At 44.0% G+C, this 14,947-nt stretch overlaps 1 protein-coding gene across 5 annotated transcripts in view; it reads left to right on the forward strand.

Moving 5' to 3' along the window:
• The window catches only part of Lrch1 (leucine rich repeats and calponin homology domain containing 1), a 200,575-nt gene extending 186,554 nt beyond the window's left edge, over positions 1-14,021 (forward strand). For 2 of the 5 annotated variants that reach the window (XM_028878107.2, XM_028878110.2), the window contains one exon: positions 12,982-14,021. In XM_028878107.2, coding sequence (XP_028733940.1) covers positions 12,982-13,092 — 111 coding nt within the window. In that variant the 3' untranslated portion in view covers positions 13,093-14,021. Of the gene's footprint in view, positions 1-3,886; positions 6,738-12,981 lie in introns of those variants that run through there. The other 3 variants (XM_028878101.2, XM_037208390.1, XM_028878090.2) reach the window with 3 other exon arrangements.
• The last annotated feature ends 926 nt before the right edge of the window (positions 14,022-14,947 follow it).

The raw sequence follows: 14,947 nt of genomic DNA on the forward strand, positions 1-14,947 counted from the left end.
CCTTCCAAGATGAAGGGGTAGGCGGTGACGCTGAACAGGAATGACAGCAATAGTTGACCAATAGGATTTCATCAGATTAAAGGGGTCTTCACTGCCCGTGATGGACAGAAAGCATTTGCCAACAGCTCGGCCGACAGACGTTAGGAGCCAGCATATAGAAACAACTCAACAGGGACAAAACACCGAGAGAGGAGGAAGTTTTGTGAATAAATGAATGAATGGAGGAGGCCATTCTCAGAAAAAGTGCAAATGGCTAATCGATACCTGGAAAAGTGTTTATTGTTCTTAGCCATCAGGGAATTTAAAAACCAAATTATCACTGTCAGCATGGATATCATTAGGAAAGCAGAAAACTGCCGGGCAGTGGTGGTGCACGCCTTTAATCCCAGCATTTTGGGAGGCAGAGGCAGGCAGATCTGTGAGTTCGAGGCCAACCTGGTCTACACAGTGAGAAACACAGAGAAACCCTGTCTCAAATAAAATGAAACAAAAACAAAAAAGCGAAAAGCCAAATGAACAAAAATGCTGGTGAAGGAGCATTTCCACGTTGATGGAAAAGTTACACCAGCAGCCATGGAAGTTGAGATCGCAGTTCCTCAGAAACCTGAGAAACTTCCATGGGACCCAACTGTACTTTTCCTGGGTGCACACTTAAAGGAATCCAGGGCAGCATTTCACAGAGGTACGAGCACACCCATGGAAGCACTGTTTCCAGTAGGCAAGCTTGAGATCAACCTAGATGGCCATCCACACACGAGTGGGTAAGGAGAAGATGAACCATCCACACAATGCAGGTTTCCTTCAGTTACAGAGTAGAATGAAATATTACTGTGCAGGAAAATGGATGGAACTCCATGTTTTTTCCTATATGCAGAATCTGGGCTTCAATAGTAATAATAAGCATGTAAAAGTAGAGGGGTGGAAGAAGTGGACTAGGTGGAGGGGTAAATATGACCAAAGTCCATTATATATGCATGTATGAAGCACGTAAACTAGCATATGGTAAAAGAACATTCATAAGTAATTTAGGTAGAGACAGGCAGATCTCTGAGTTCAAGGCCTGTCTGGTATAGATAGTTATAGGATATAGTGAAAGCCAGAGTGAGATTTCCTCAAAGATTTTTTTTCATTTACTTATTGTTTTTTAAACAGGCAGATATCCAGATCTTTCTCTATTTCCTGTTAGTAAGCACTTGGTGTTTGGAGTGTCTGAGTCAATCTTGATTAACAATTTCAGTCACATCCTTGTGTTTAATCTCAACTGATTTCTTCGAGTCTGCTGGTTGTGATTTTTCTTTCTGTATAATGGGAAATTAAATCAACATTTGCCTCAGAAGAGTTCTGAGTGAATTAACTGTTTTGAAAATGTTTTCACTCATTACAAGTATTCTTTTAAAAAAAAAATGAGAGCATTTAGTCTCTGCCAATGTAGTGTTTTCTCATTTAATTCTCGGAGATAAAAGAGTAGTGTAACCTCAGAATTCCTCTCAATAATGCCAATTTGGGGAAAGTACCAAAGGGTCCGGAAGCCCCAGGAGGTTCTCTCAGGAATCTCCTCTGTGGTTAGCCTCGCTTCCAGGGCTGGAGCTGCTGGCTGTTGGCTCTGCGATGCCCACCGCATTGCACACGGCAGTTGTCATGGTGATTTTCCTCGTAACCAGGCTTAGTTAGTCCTGACCGTTTTTCTTCAAGGACATAATTTTTAATTTAAATGATAGTAGCCTGAGACACTAGGCCCCCATCTGCTTTAATTAAGTCTAGCTTCTGTGACCTGCTTAGATGTCCTTTACTTCTCCGAGTGTGCTTCTGAGAGTGTCCACCCCCCCTGAAGAAGTACCCTAAGAACTGCATGGCAGGCTGACCCCTCTGACAGTGCTACTGGGGAGCTGACCTCTGGTGCCCCCTTAGTGTTCTTGATTGGTTTTCTTTTCTTTTTTTCTTGACAAAATCTTGTTATGTATATCAAGCTGATCCCAAACTCTCAGCCTCTTAGGGCTGGGATTATAACTGTGTCTTAACCACCCCTGGCAGAATGATTTGCTTCTAACATGGAGATACCCTGAGAAAGTCACATTTCAATTTGTGTTTAAAGCCTCTGTCTTATGTCTGCTTTTCTCGGACTTTACTGGTCCCTGAGAAAGTCACATTTCAGTTTGTGTTTAAGCCTTTGTCTTATGTCCACTTTTCTCAGACTTTACTGCTCAGATATAGCAATGCACTAGAATGTTCTTACTGCATTGGAAACCTTCTCTGTGGGAAGGAGAGAGTTCTCATCGATTAGGTCATAGCCAGCGTCTCTCCCCCAGGAAGATCCAGTTTACGTGTGGCTGTTTTAATTCTTGGGAGGACTCTTCATGCTATCTTGATTCTTTGAGATCCACTGAGAAAACATGGGAGATTGGGTGGATTTAACATGAATTGTTATACTTAAAATCTCTTTTGCTGAGCCTGGAGAGATGGCTTATTGGTTAAGAGAACATGCGACTCGTCAGGAGGACAGGAGTTCTGCTTCCAGTACTCATGCCAGACAGCTCAGGGCAGTCTGTAAATCCTCCTCCAGGGCATCCAGGGCCTCTGGTGGATACTACACATGAATACATACGCTCAGGGTACATACAGACACATATAACATTCAAATAAGTCTTTCAAATACCTTATGTTAAGAGCATCTCTACCATCATAAAGGGTTCCCATCATCATCAGCCCACCTGGTATCTTACCTGAGTGTATCAGGCTCAACTCTGAGCATACAGGCAAGATGAGCCCTGGAATAGCCTTTCAGTTGGGATTGGTGTACTTATCAAGGAAGCCACAATAAAAGGCTAATCACTCCAGCAAGGTATATACAAACATGTAATAGGTATTTTAAATGCTTTGCTCACTTGGAAATTGTATTTGTGAAATATGTCACAAATACTGTCAATCTTTGTTTATGTTGAAAGCAAAACATAGCTTTTCTTTCTTACTGGTATACAGGTTATAATTGTTGTTCGTTATGAGCTGCATGACTTAGAATCCTGTTTCAGACATACCTTTAAACCCAGCACTCAAGGCAGAGGCAGGTGCATCTCTATGAATTCAAGACCAGCTTGCTCTACAAAGCAAGTGAGACCCTGTCTTTAAAAACAACAACAAAAAACCCAAAACAAAACAAAATCTCCTGGTTCAGAAATTCAGTGTGTGAAAAAACTGCATCCTGACAATTTTGGACCAAGAGAGATGCTCAGAAGTCTGCACACCGAATTATTATACACACACTGCCTGGAGATAAAACACAGGCTGAGGCATCCTCCCATACTTGCGTACTAGTAAAGGGATGTGGATAATAACCTATTGCGTGTTAGCTTTGCTGCTGCATACCTCAGAGGCCCCCTTTAGCCTATTCTCTTACATAATCTCAGTGCCTGGGAAGCCAAGTCTGGAGGCTCCTGGATTTGAGGCCATCCTGAGCTGCACCATGAAACCCTGACTCCATCCCCCATCCCAACCCCACCCCCAAAAGATTGAAGATTCAATTGTAAGATTTGTATTTTCCCTTTAGTAAGTTTAAGCCCTCAATTGTCCTGATGGAAACGCTCATGGTTTTGTGCTGCTGCTGAGCACCTAATACTATTTCACTACTAAGGCCCTTCTGATTCCAGAACGGGTGTATAAATTGCACAGCATGCAGTGGCCATGGTGTGACTGGGGGTGGCGTTTCTTGTCCAGTTCACATAGGGGACGCTGGGGGATTCTACTTTGGTCGTGGACTGTTGTACTTGAAGTAAGGGTTGACTCCTGCTATTTGCTAGTAACCATAAATGTGTGCTTCTTTCCAGTTGTTCTTCGGTGTGGTGTTAATTGTATGCACTGTCTCTTTCTGTTCTAATGGCTGCCCTGGGATTAGGCCGACCTCTGCTCTCCGTATGACATCCTGCAGTTGGATTTTCGTCACATTCGAAAGACTGTTGACACTCTGCTGGCACTCGGGGAGAAACCCCCACAACCAACTTCTGCCCTCCGCTCCAGGGACCTTATAGGCTTCTGTCTTGTCCATGTTCTCTTTATAGTACTGGTCTATATCACTTACCGCTGGAACGCTCTGTCCGCCTAACTCCTGCATGCGCGTCCAAACGCTCTGCTCTGGCACCCTGGTCCATCCCAGCTCCTTCCTCCATGGGAGCCTTGGCCTTGCAAACTCCCATCCCTGTCATCTCTTCAGTAAGCTATTGAGTTCTGAAGTTGAACGTTTCTGAACCAGATTTTTCCAGAAGCACAAACTTTGTAGAATGCAATTCCCATCGGGTAATTTCTTTCACTTGACTGAAAAGCAACAGCGACAGCCAAGCCTGTCAGTCCATACATACCTCATGTTCCTTCATGCACGTAGTCCGCGCAGCAATGCTGCTGTAGGCCCTGCTCTCTCCCATGAGCCTTTGCTGCTCTGGGTAGTGGATAGGGGGAACCAGGACAGAACAGGCTGGATTTAGCATATGGGAGTCTTGAGACTTGATGCCTGTCCTAGTTCAGGACTAGGAATTGAGCTGTAGAGGGAGGGGTTGCCTTGCAAAGACAAGATGCCAGCATTTTGGCCCAGTATAATTCATAAAAATCTCTAATGATGCCATTGTGGACCAAGTTGAGAAGTCTTATCTGGAGAATGACTGCTTTGCCAGCTGGTTAGTTGGAATCCTCCTTGTTTGTTGCAAGGGAATTGTGAAGGGCACTCAGAAGGGTTGCCGCCCAAGTCCCCCAGAGCATGCAGTCTCTGCCGTATTGCAGGCATATTCTGGGGAAGTGCCTTTCTGTTAGAGCGCCACCTGGTGGATCTGCTCACACCGCTTTTCCTTTTCATTAGGTCTGTTCTGAGGCTCTGAGAAAAGTGTTTTATAGAAGGAATTTCTATTTTTGCATAATGTATTGGGTCATTTTACTCTTATGATGTGTCACATATTTTAACTATTCAGTCTCAAATAAATCTATGGGTCTTGGAACATTCTTGGTACTGGGGCCGTGGGTTACTATGGCAGCAGCCAATGATAAGATTACTCTTATTTTAGATGAATGCTGTTTTTCCTCCATTTACTTTGAATGTCCATTTGGCCCTTGTTCCAGAGATATTAACTACCTAACTGTTTTGTTTTTAAGTCAGTTTTTAAAGGCTTATGTATCAACTCTCAGTCTTTGGAGCAAAGTGATGAGTTTTTAATTAAAGAAAAAAAATGTTAGACTTTAACGTACTGCCAGATCTTGCTGAGTCCTGGGATGTCTCTCTACAATATGAGAAGTCCTGCTGCAAGCTCCAGCCACCATCACCTGCTTCATTTTATATCCTTCTTGCCAAATGCTGCTTCTTGGGTGGGGAGGAGGATGGAGTGACTGTCCTCAAGGTAAATCTCTAGTTTTCTGAGATGCAGACATTCCTCAGATATGGCTGCTAAGAATATTATCTTATTTTTCTGAACCTATTCATGAGTCCAGGGAAAATGAGATTCTGAAAAACCTCCATACTTGAAAGGATATATTTATAAAGGTTCCTTGCTGCTAAATCAGACCTGAATTTTTCTGAACAGGAAACATTTCTTTACATGGTAAGATGTTAGATGGTCTGAGCCCTTTCCTCCCAGCTTTGTGTTGAGTGGTGAATACAGGGTATGTGAAGTTGTTGGACATGAGTTGTGTCTAAATAACCACAGATGTACTAAATGCCTTTGGTGCTATCTTGTACTTTTCCATCTGTAACAATAAAATCCCTTTGTACAGTGTCTGGTGAGCACCCCGAGCCATAAATTGCTTAATAAACACAATTTGGGTGATTAATCCAAGCTTTTTCTTGGCCCGCTGATACATTTGTTCATGGGTACCCAGAGTGGCTCTTGGCATTTCTACCCAGCTCTGCCACAAGCATGGGGACTTTCCTTCAATTAGCGCCATTTGTTTGGATTTTTTTTTTCCATTGCTGCTTTATGGTGGGGGAAAGAGGAAAAGAGAAACATTCTGAGCTGCTGGCTCAAGGAAAAACACTCTGAATAAAAATCCAGTGAGTCAAACAATTTCATGAGATTAGATTTGATATTCAACATTGACTTTCTGTGTGTTTCTCCCCTGGTATCCCGAGGATCCCTTGGCTACGCTTCTCATTTCTCATTTCATTGGTTTATACCCTTATGTGCTGCTCCCCTTGGGATTTGCTGTGATGATATTTTTTCATTATAAAGCATGGTCACTCGTAGAACATAGTTAACTCAGCCCTTCAGGCAAAACTTCAAGTGAGTCATTTTGCTTAGTGTGAGCGAGCCGTTAATTTCTGTTGGGAACACTGAGCCCCTCTGTGGCGTGTCTCCAAGGCCCCAGACACCAGCTCAGGTACTTACACGAGACACCTGCCATTTCAGCTCAGCTGGGGACCCCTGACTGATCTGCCTAGAGGTTGAGAAGTGGTCAGGGGTCCAGTTGTGTGATTTGTCCCACATACTAAATCCCCATCATCTTGTAAGAAAGAATGTTTTAAATATGCCCTCCTAATACTTGATAAAGAGGAACAACTCTTTACATATTTATTTTGCAGTAGCCATTTATGATATATCTCTTTCTTCCATTCCTACTGTTGGTTGAAAATGTTCCCCGTAGTGTCAGGAGTTCCAAAATTTGTGACAGCCCATTTCTAGTGGCTCCTTCTGGACTTCAGGGCCATGTTACTTCAATGTCCTTAACACTACAGAAAAGGGACCTTGTTAAGTCCCAAAGCAGGACAGCTGAGTTGAGTTTTATCAGTGAGAGTGGTTAATTCAATACACTTGATATCACAATGCTATTTGTTATATATATATATATATATATATATATATATATATATATATATATATATATATATTTAAGTGTGTGGATTGCCTCAAATTCACGACAGTCCCAGTCTGAGTTCAGATTTCAGAAGCCTGAGAGCGGCACAGTGGTTATAGGTTAGGTCAAATGTTTGGGTGTTGGGAAGTGCACCTCGGGCCTTGCATATGTTAAGTGCCTTTTGTACCTCTGGGCTACGTCCCAGCTCCTGAAAAAACATTTTAATATAATTTTCTTGCAGAGCATTTAAAGGCGAGGTTTGAGACTTCAGAATCCCCTTTCCCCATACAGCCCTTTGGGTAGGTGGGATGTGTGCCTTTTACTTTCCTTCCGGGCCTGGGTTTTCTCTGCACTCTTGTGCATTCTTGGTTCATTCCATTGTTCTTTGAATATTGAATGTGCACTGTGCACTGGCCCCTCGGGGGGCGGGGGAGCTCTGCGGATAAAATGGTGCCCAAGATCCATGCCCCCCTACTCAGAAAGTTTGTGGTCCACAGTAGGTTTCAGCGTTTGGGGGGCAGGGCCAGACATATTTTATGATTTTTTTTTTTAGGCTGATGGTCACTGTTGCAACTACCCAGCTTGTCACTGTATATTGAATACCAGCATACAGACTACATAAGCCAGTGCGCAGTTCTGTGTGCCAATAAAACTTTATTCAAAAAAAAAAAAAAAGATCAGGAATTGGATTACCTTGCAAGTCCTAGTTTGAAACTTCTTAGAAAACAAAGGGATTCAGTGAGAAGGACCTGGGATGTCAATTACAGGATTCTGTGAAACACATCGAAAGCTGGCCTGACCCTCATGAAGGGGCGGCATGCAGATCCCCTGAAACAGTAAAGTCCCCCACTAAGATTAGAAAGATGGGTAAGCTCGGAATGAGTGGGGAGGCTGTGGAGGGATGGATGTGTGTGGATAACATAGGGTGAGAAGGGGCTGGAACAGAAAGAACCAAGGACGAAGTAGCCAGAGATTGACCCTGGGGGCAGAGCTAGACCTTTGCATTCTCATGCATTAAAATAACACATGCTTTAAGCGTCACACAATCCAGTCTCAGAATGTTTCGTTTCAAGAAACCGGCTGAACCAAGGGAAATAAGCTGATGTGAAGGACCTCATTAGACCAGCGGCTGCCGAGAAGTGGGGTTGGCTATATAATCATCATCAGAAGAGCATGTCAGGGAAAGCGGGGCCGCCAGTGACAGCCATCCAGCCTCACTCCCCACAGTTAGCATTGTTCCTCAATTGCTCGCCTGCCTTTTCTAATCCTGTTGGCTGCCGCTCAGGAGCATGTGGATGAGAGAGCCTAATCTAGTGATGATTCTCAACCTGTGGGTCAAGACCCCTTTGACAACCTTATCTCTCTGAAATAATTTACGTTAAATTCATAACAGCAGAATTACAGTTATGAAATAGCAAGGATAATAATTTTATTGGGGTCAACAACACGAGGAACTGTATTAAATTAGGGCCGCAGCATTAGGGAGATTGAGAACCACTGGCCTGATTGGTTCCGCCACGGGGGCAGTATCATGGAACACCTGCTCTGAAAAGCATCCGAGGGTTACTGTGAAGCATTATTTGTGATTTCACCCTGTTTAAAAAATAACAGCACAGGATGCCCATGGGTGGCCTAGGCCTCCTCTGTCACATTTTCAGCAAGTCCTCTGATAACCTGCGGCAGGAGACGGTTTTAGTTCATGTGAAGTCAGTAACCACGCACAGTCTTTTCTGCTTTAAGTCCATTTTCTACGGGGGTCTCCGGAGGTGGCGCCTGACCTGCCTGGCTCTTTGAAGCCCTTGCTCTTCTCTGCCACCCTGGTCCCAATGTCAATCCACAGCAACTCCAAGCCCATTCCTTGTTCCATCTCACTTTGGGGAGATGCAGGGACATGACCGTTGTGATGGAAAGTGGCCTCTGTCTACAAGTTGGTTGACCCTGCTCTCCATTTCTGCAGGATCTCTGTTATTTATCTTTCCAAACAGCACCTGGAGTTAGATCCCGTGTCCTTTCCAGGCCTGTGGTGGAATTCCCAGGACTGCTCTATCTTTATATGGTTTATATGGTTTTATATGGTTTATAAAGTTTATATAAACTTTATATGGTTTCTGGCCTTCTAGGCTAGTTTTCTTAGATAACTCCAAGCTATGCTCTGAGGCCACCTCTGGGTCGGCCTGAATGAAAAGAAAAAGGAAGATTATGAGGGACATGTTTCTTTCTTTTTTTTTTTTTTTTTGGTTTTTCGAGACAGGGTTTCTCTGTGTAGCTTTGCACCTTTCCTGGAACTTGCTTTGGAGACCAGGAACTCACAGAGATCCGCCTGCCTCTGCCTCCCGAGTGCTGGGATTAAAGGCGTGCGCTACCACCGCCCGGCCGCAAGGGACATGTTTCTATTTGTGTTTACAGATGGTCCCTAACATAATGATATTCAGTTAGGATTTTCCACACATATGATGGTGCCGTTCTAAAAAAAAAAAAAAAACAAAAACAAAAAACCTTTTATTTTTCACTTTCAGTATAGGACTCAATAAACTACATGAGCTATTCACAATATAGAATCTGTCTTCTATGCAGGTATAGAATAAGATTTGTGTTAGATAGTTTTGCCCAACTGTAAGCTAATGTAACTGCTCTGAGCCTTTGTGTGGTAGACGCTGGGCCAAGCCAAGCCATGATGTAGGTAGGTTAGGTTGAGAATCAAATGTCCTGCCACTGTCTTAAATAAGGCTGTTAGGAGATCTTACTGATTGAGTTTCATGTAGCAAGCAGGCTTTAAACATCTGGTGCTCCTGAATCTACCTCCTGGGTTCTGGATTCCAAACATGCTCTGCCACCTTTCTATGTACCTAGTAATCTCTCCGTAATCTGGTTGAACTTGTATCACACAAAGCCCTTTGTAATCTGGTGCAAATGCGCATTTTTACAGTGGCTATTTTTGTTTGTTTGTTTACCATTTCATTAAGCAGGATTTTTTTTTTTCCAGAGCTGAGGACCGAACCCAGGGCCTTGCGCTTGCTAGGCAAGTGCTGTACTGCTGAGCTAAATCCCCAGGATTTTTTTTTTCACTTTTCAAATGGAAATGTCACATTTTTAAGTTTATACTGTTTTGATCTTTTCTTTGCACTTTGTAAATATGTCTTTATAGGCCTGGAGTCTGACCCTGCCTGGGTAAGACTGCTCTTGTGGACCTGGGTTGGCTCACATCCCCCTGTAACTCTAATTCCAGGGAGTCCAACTAGATTTCCTGGCATCTGTGTGCCTGTGCACACATATGGTACATATAAATTCATGCAGGCACACATACAGCAAACAAACAAACAAACAAATAAATAAATAAACCTATTTTTAGGTTTATTTATTTATTACCTTTTACTCAAAGGCCTTTAGAGTTTTTCCTTTTTAAACATTTAACTCTGATAATTTTAAATTGATTTTGGCCTATGGTATGAAATGTTCACATACACATCCCCACCCCCCACCCCCCACCCCACCCTCGCCTTTCCAAAATAATGCCGGACACCAGAAGCTTAGCTGTAATAAGTGTTTATAATTTCCTGCTGGGTCAGAGGTGAACTTGGGTGCTGGGAAGGTCAAGAATGAGAAGGACATAACCCTGACCTTTAACCAGCTGTGGCAGAGGAACCTTGGAGCCTACAGATTTCCTGGCCTGTACAGAAAAGGATGGGTACTGTCATCTAGTTACAGATGCCCCGAGTCACCATTCCTCCCAAACCGGGTCATGACTCACACATGACCTCCATCCTTTCTTCCCTTGACATCTGGCCGTTAGGTTGACTGGCAGTGTAAACTCACATGCTTGCCTAATATGGTACAGAGAAGATCATCCTGTTTGACTCTCCACAAGTACTTGAAGGCATGACAAAATTGTTCTTACGTTGCCACATGTGGCTATTTCCTAAGGCCTGGGGTCCAACACCCCCCCCCCCCCCCGCAAGACAGGGCTTCTCTGTGTATCAGCCCTGGCTGTCCTGGAACTCGCTCTGTAGACCAGGCTGGCCTCGAACTCACAGAGATCCACCTGCCTCTGCCTCCCAAGTGCTGGGATTAAAGGCGTGCACCACCACCGCCTGGCCAAGCCTCTCTTACTTAGTCAAGGTGTATGAACTAGAGAGAAGAGGGGACACAGAATGCAGGACACATCGGCTTTTTGAGAATGTGGGAGCAGTTTCTAGAGTTACTAGGGCATACCTTTGAAGATCTATGCTCACAGTGCCTTGCCTGTGTCTGTGGTGATTTGTAGGGAGTCTGCAGTCGGACATTGTCAGGAAGATCTGATTCTTCAAGTTACATGAAGAAAGTAGTCTTGTTCCCAGGACTGGGCTTGCTGCTAATAAACACACTCCACTACCTGCACCCAAATGCAGATCCCATTTAAACTCTGCTCAGCAATAGTGCTGCTCAGCCTTCCAAAAAAAAATTCCCTGGATAGTGGCAACATACAGGACTCTGGAGGACACTATTAAGTTAAACAAGGTAGACACAGAAAAACAAACACCACATGATCTCACTTAGAGGGTCACAGAAGGCGGGGTGGGGGGAGGAGGGAGGGAGGGAGGGAGGAGAGAGAGAGAGAGAGAGAGAGAGAGAGAGAGAAAGAGAGAGAAGGGAAAAGAGGAAGGGAAAGAAAAGAAAACCAATTTCATAGAAATTACCAGCCGATGGAGAAGGATGTTCTAGAGACATTGGGAAAGAATACAGAAATTCAGTTATATAGAAAAGAAAGAGACAGGAAGACAGACCCTTGGGCTGCCATCATCAGATGTAAGAGTTGTAGGGTCTTTTCCCACCAAAGGAGGTATAGTAGAAGGAGAATCCCCTGTGTGGTAGTGGAACAGGGCCAATAACAAAGGTGCAAATGTCTTTTCATGTTATTGTGTAAGCTGCTCTGTAGTGTATGACAGTTGGTGCCCACAAGGAGGGCTCTGGGTCATTTTCCTTAGTACTGGGCATCAGGCATTTCCCACACGTGGAAGTAGGATGTGATGGATGTCTTTGCCAGTTTAAAGGAAAGGACTTTAAAGGAGGGGTCATTGGGAGCTCTGTTAGATGCCTTGTGTAGAGACTGGAGGGATGGCTCGGTAGTTCAGAGCGGGTACTGCTCTAGCAGAGACCCAAATTCAGTTCAGTCACCACATCAGGCCTGTAACTCGAGCTCCTCTCCCAGCCTCCATGGACAACACATTCATGTGCACATACTCCCACACAGACACAGGCGTGCATAAGGCTAAAGATTAAAAATCCAGACGAACCAAACATTGGGGTATTAGAGAGATGGCTCCTGGGTTAAGAGCACTTTCTGCTTTTGTAGAGGAACTGGATTTGGGTCCCAGCACCCACATGCTAGCTCAAAACTGTCTATCACCCCAGTTCTGGGGAATTCACTGTCTCTCCTGACTTACAGGCACCAGACATGCATATGATGCATAGACATACATGCAGCCAAAACACTCATGCACATGAAATAGAAATTGTCTTTCAAAAAAAAAAAAAAAAAGATCTTAAAAAAAAAAGATTCCTTTCCTATAGACTGTGCCTAAACCACACAAAAGAAGTCACCCACCATGTTCACCCTCTAGAAATCACAGGACAAAATGAATTAAATCAAGGCTGCTGACCATTATAACTATCTGTAGTCTGTGTAAATGAGTCATTGAGTTCCTTTAAAATACGAGGAGTTTCTTGCAACGTTGCTTGCCAAGGCTGGAAGCTATGATGTTCTCTCTCTTTCTGTCTCTGTCTCTCTCTGTCTCTCTGTCTCTGTCTCTGTCTCTGTCTCTGTCTCTGTCTCTGTCTCTCTCTCTCTCTCTCTCTCTCTCTCTCTCTCTCTCTCTCTGTGTGTGTGTTGTGTGTGTTTACTCCGTGCCACTCAGTTATTTAGTGAAAAGTTTCCTACATGTTTAGATCTAATACAGAGTTGGGTGTGATTAAGAACCTTTCTGGAACAACCTTCACACATGAGAAATCATTTTCCCTGCAAACCCAGAAAAGGCTTCGGCCATGGCTTGTCACCAGGGGAGGGAGCACAAGCCAAGGGAAGTAAGCGGCACAGCCATGCGCAACCCAACTCCCATGCATGATGTAGCAAGGGTTTACTGTCCTTGACCCGTCATCTGAACGCTGATGTTTTGTTCTTCCTTTTAGGAAAAGCTCTGTCTGCCTCATCACATCCTCGAAGAGAAAGGCCTGGTCAAAGTGGGCATGACTGTTCAAGCGCTGTTGGACGTCACTGTCACCAAAGCTCTGTTCACATGAGACCAAGCCCTCTCCCCTGGGTGGGCTCAGACTCTACCCAGAGCAGGGGCTCCCGACTCTGCTCCTGGCACCTGCACCGACTCCCCCACTCACCACCTGCCAGTTCCCTGACAAGCTACGTGGACAGGGTTTCAGCCTATGGGAGGATTCAGGACCTTTTAGAGTTGGCCTCCAGGGTTCAGGTTGGACGGGTATTATCTGACAGCCAGTGAGGGAGCTGGCAGAGAACTGAGTAGCACATCATTGCCTTTTCAACCTCCTTCATCCCTTCCACACTCACCGACTGCCATTACCAAATGCCAAGCACAAGCCGTTTCACAGTGAGTCGCGTCCGTCTTATCAAAGCCAAACTCCTTGCAGAATCAGTGGGGGGGGAGGGGGAATGCAATCAGGTTTTTTTGCCACCAAATTTTTTCAAGATGTTTCTTGAGACCATTGCCTTTTTTGAGAAACTATTTTCAACATACAAAATATTTATATAAATATTATTTATTAGTGAGTTGTTATTCATCCTTTGGATGCAAATTGTAAATTAGGAAACTATTTTATTACTGCTTTTTTGTGGTTAAACAATTTATTTTAATATTATAAATACTGAGTTATTTTCGAGCCTCTTGGGCGTGTAGGAGTTCCAGGTCTCAGTGTTCCTATTTCCTGGTGTATATGATTCAGAAGAAAAAAAAAATTAAACAAGAAACACGTGCTTCTGTGACAGAGAGCTGTTTTCTGGGGAGGTGATATCCACCTTTTGATTTGAGGAACATCGTTCTTATTTATATTTCTGCATTCCATCCAGTTTCCTACATTCCAGCAGCCCTCTTGTCCCATATTATAACGAACTGACTGAAATCAAGAGAGCACCCCAAAGTTACTTGTAAATAGCTATGTGGAAAAAAAAAGACATATTAAACTTGAAGATGAAATGTGAACAGGTTTTTTTTTTTTTGACTCATGTTTCTTTTGCTATGCACAAAACATTCACATTTTAACACAGAGAAGTGGGAAGTGTTCAGTATATATCTTGAAGTATAATTTTGCACTGTATTTTGGGTAATTGAGGAGCATCTAGCACCAAAGGTAGATGTTGAAGAAATGAATGAGAAAATGGAGATGATGGAAGGTGACTGTCTAACTAAAAAGGGTTATAGAGCTTGATTCAGGACACCAGCACTTGTTACGACTGCCGGCATTTCAAAGAGTGAGAGATTCCGAAATGTAGACACGTTTGTTTTTATTGTAATCGAGCTGGTGCTTTTTAAAGAGTCCAGACTTGGAAGCTTCATAGTGCCTGGTATGAAACTTGGGAAATGAGTGGGTCATGGGGCCTCTGGTGGGAGCTACATGCACAGCCAAGCAGACCGAGTGAAGGTGAAGTAAGTGGAGTGTGGGAGCAGCCGGGGGAGCAAAGACAAGCACACGGGCACTAGAAAGGAGCCAGCCCAGGAGAGGAGCCCGTCCCATGCTGTCGGTGGGAGAGCTTCGCCGAAGGCTTCGCAGGACTATGCCGGGCAGTCACACCCACGCACACTCAAACTGTTGGTATGGATGGGTACCCGAGTCATTCGTCTGTCAAAAGCCTATGAATACTGACTGCACTTTCACCTCTGTACAAAGCCATTGGCAGTTTCTAGAGCGACAGTAGCCACAGTGGGGGACCTTCAAGGTAGATACAAGAGACTATAGGATGAGTGAGTGCATTCAACAGAGACTGACCCTCCACCAGGAAGGATGGAGGGGATCTGAACATGGGGATTCAGACAGGCAGCTAGTAAGTTACTTCCTATCAAATGTACTGTGCACTTTAACATAAATATATTTTACTACTTTTCTGTACTGCACAAATACCTGTTTTGTC

The sequence above is a fragment of the Peromyscus leucopus genome, chromosome 9 (assembly GCF_004664715.2).
Source record: "Peromyscus leucopus breed LL Stock chromosome 9, UCI_PerLeu_2.1, whole genome shotgun sequence".
NCBI lineage: Eukaryota > Metazoa > Chordata > Mammalia > Rodentia > Cricetidae > Peromyscus > Peromyscus leucopus.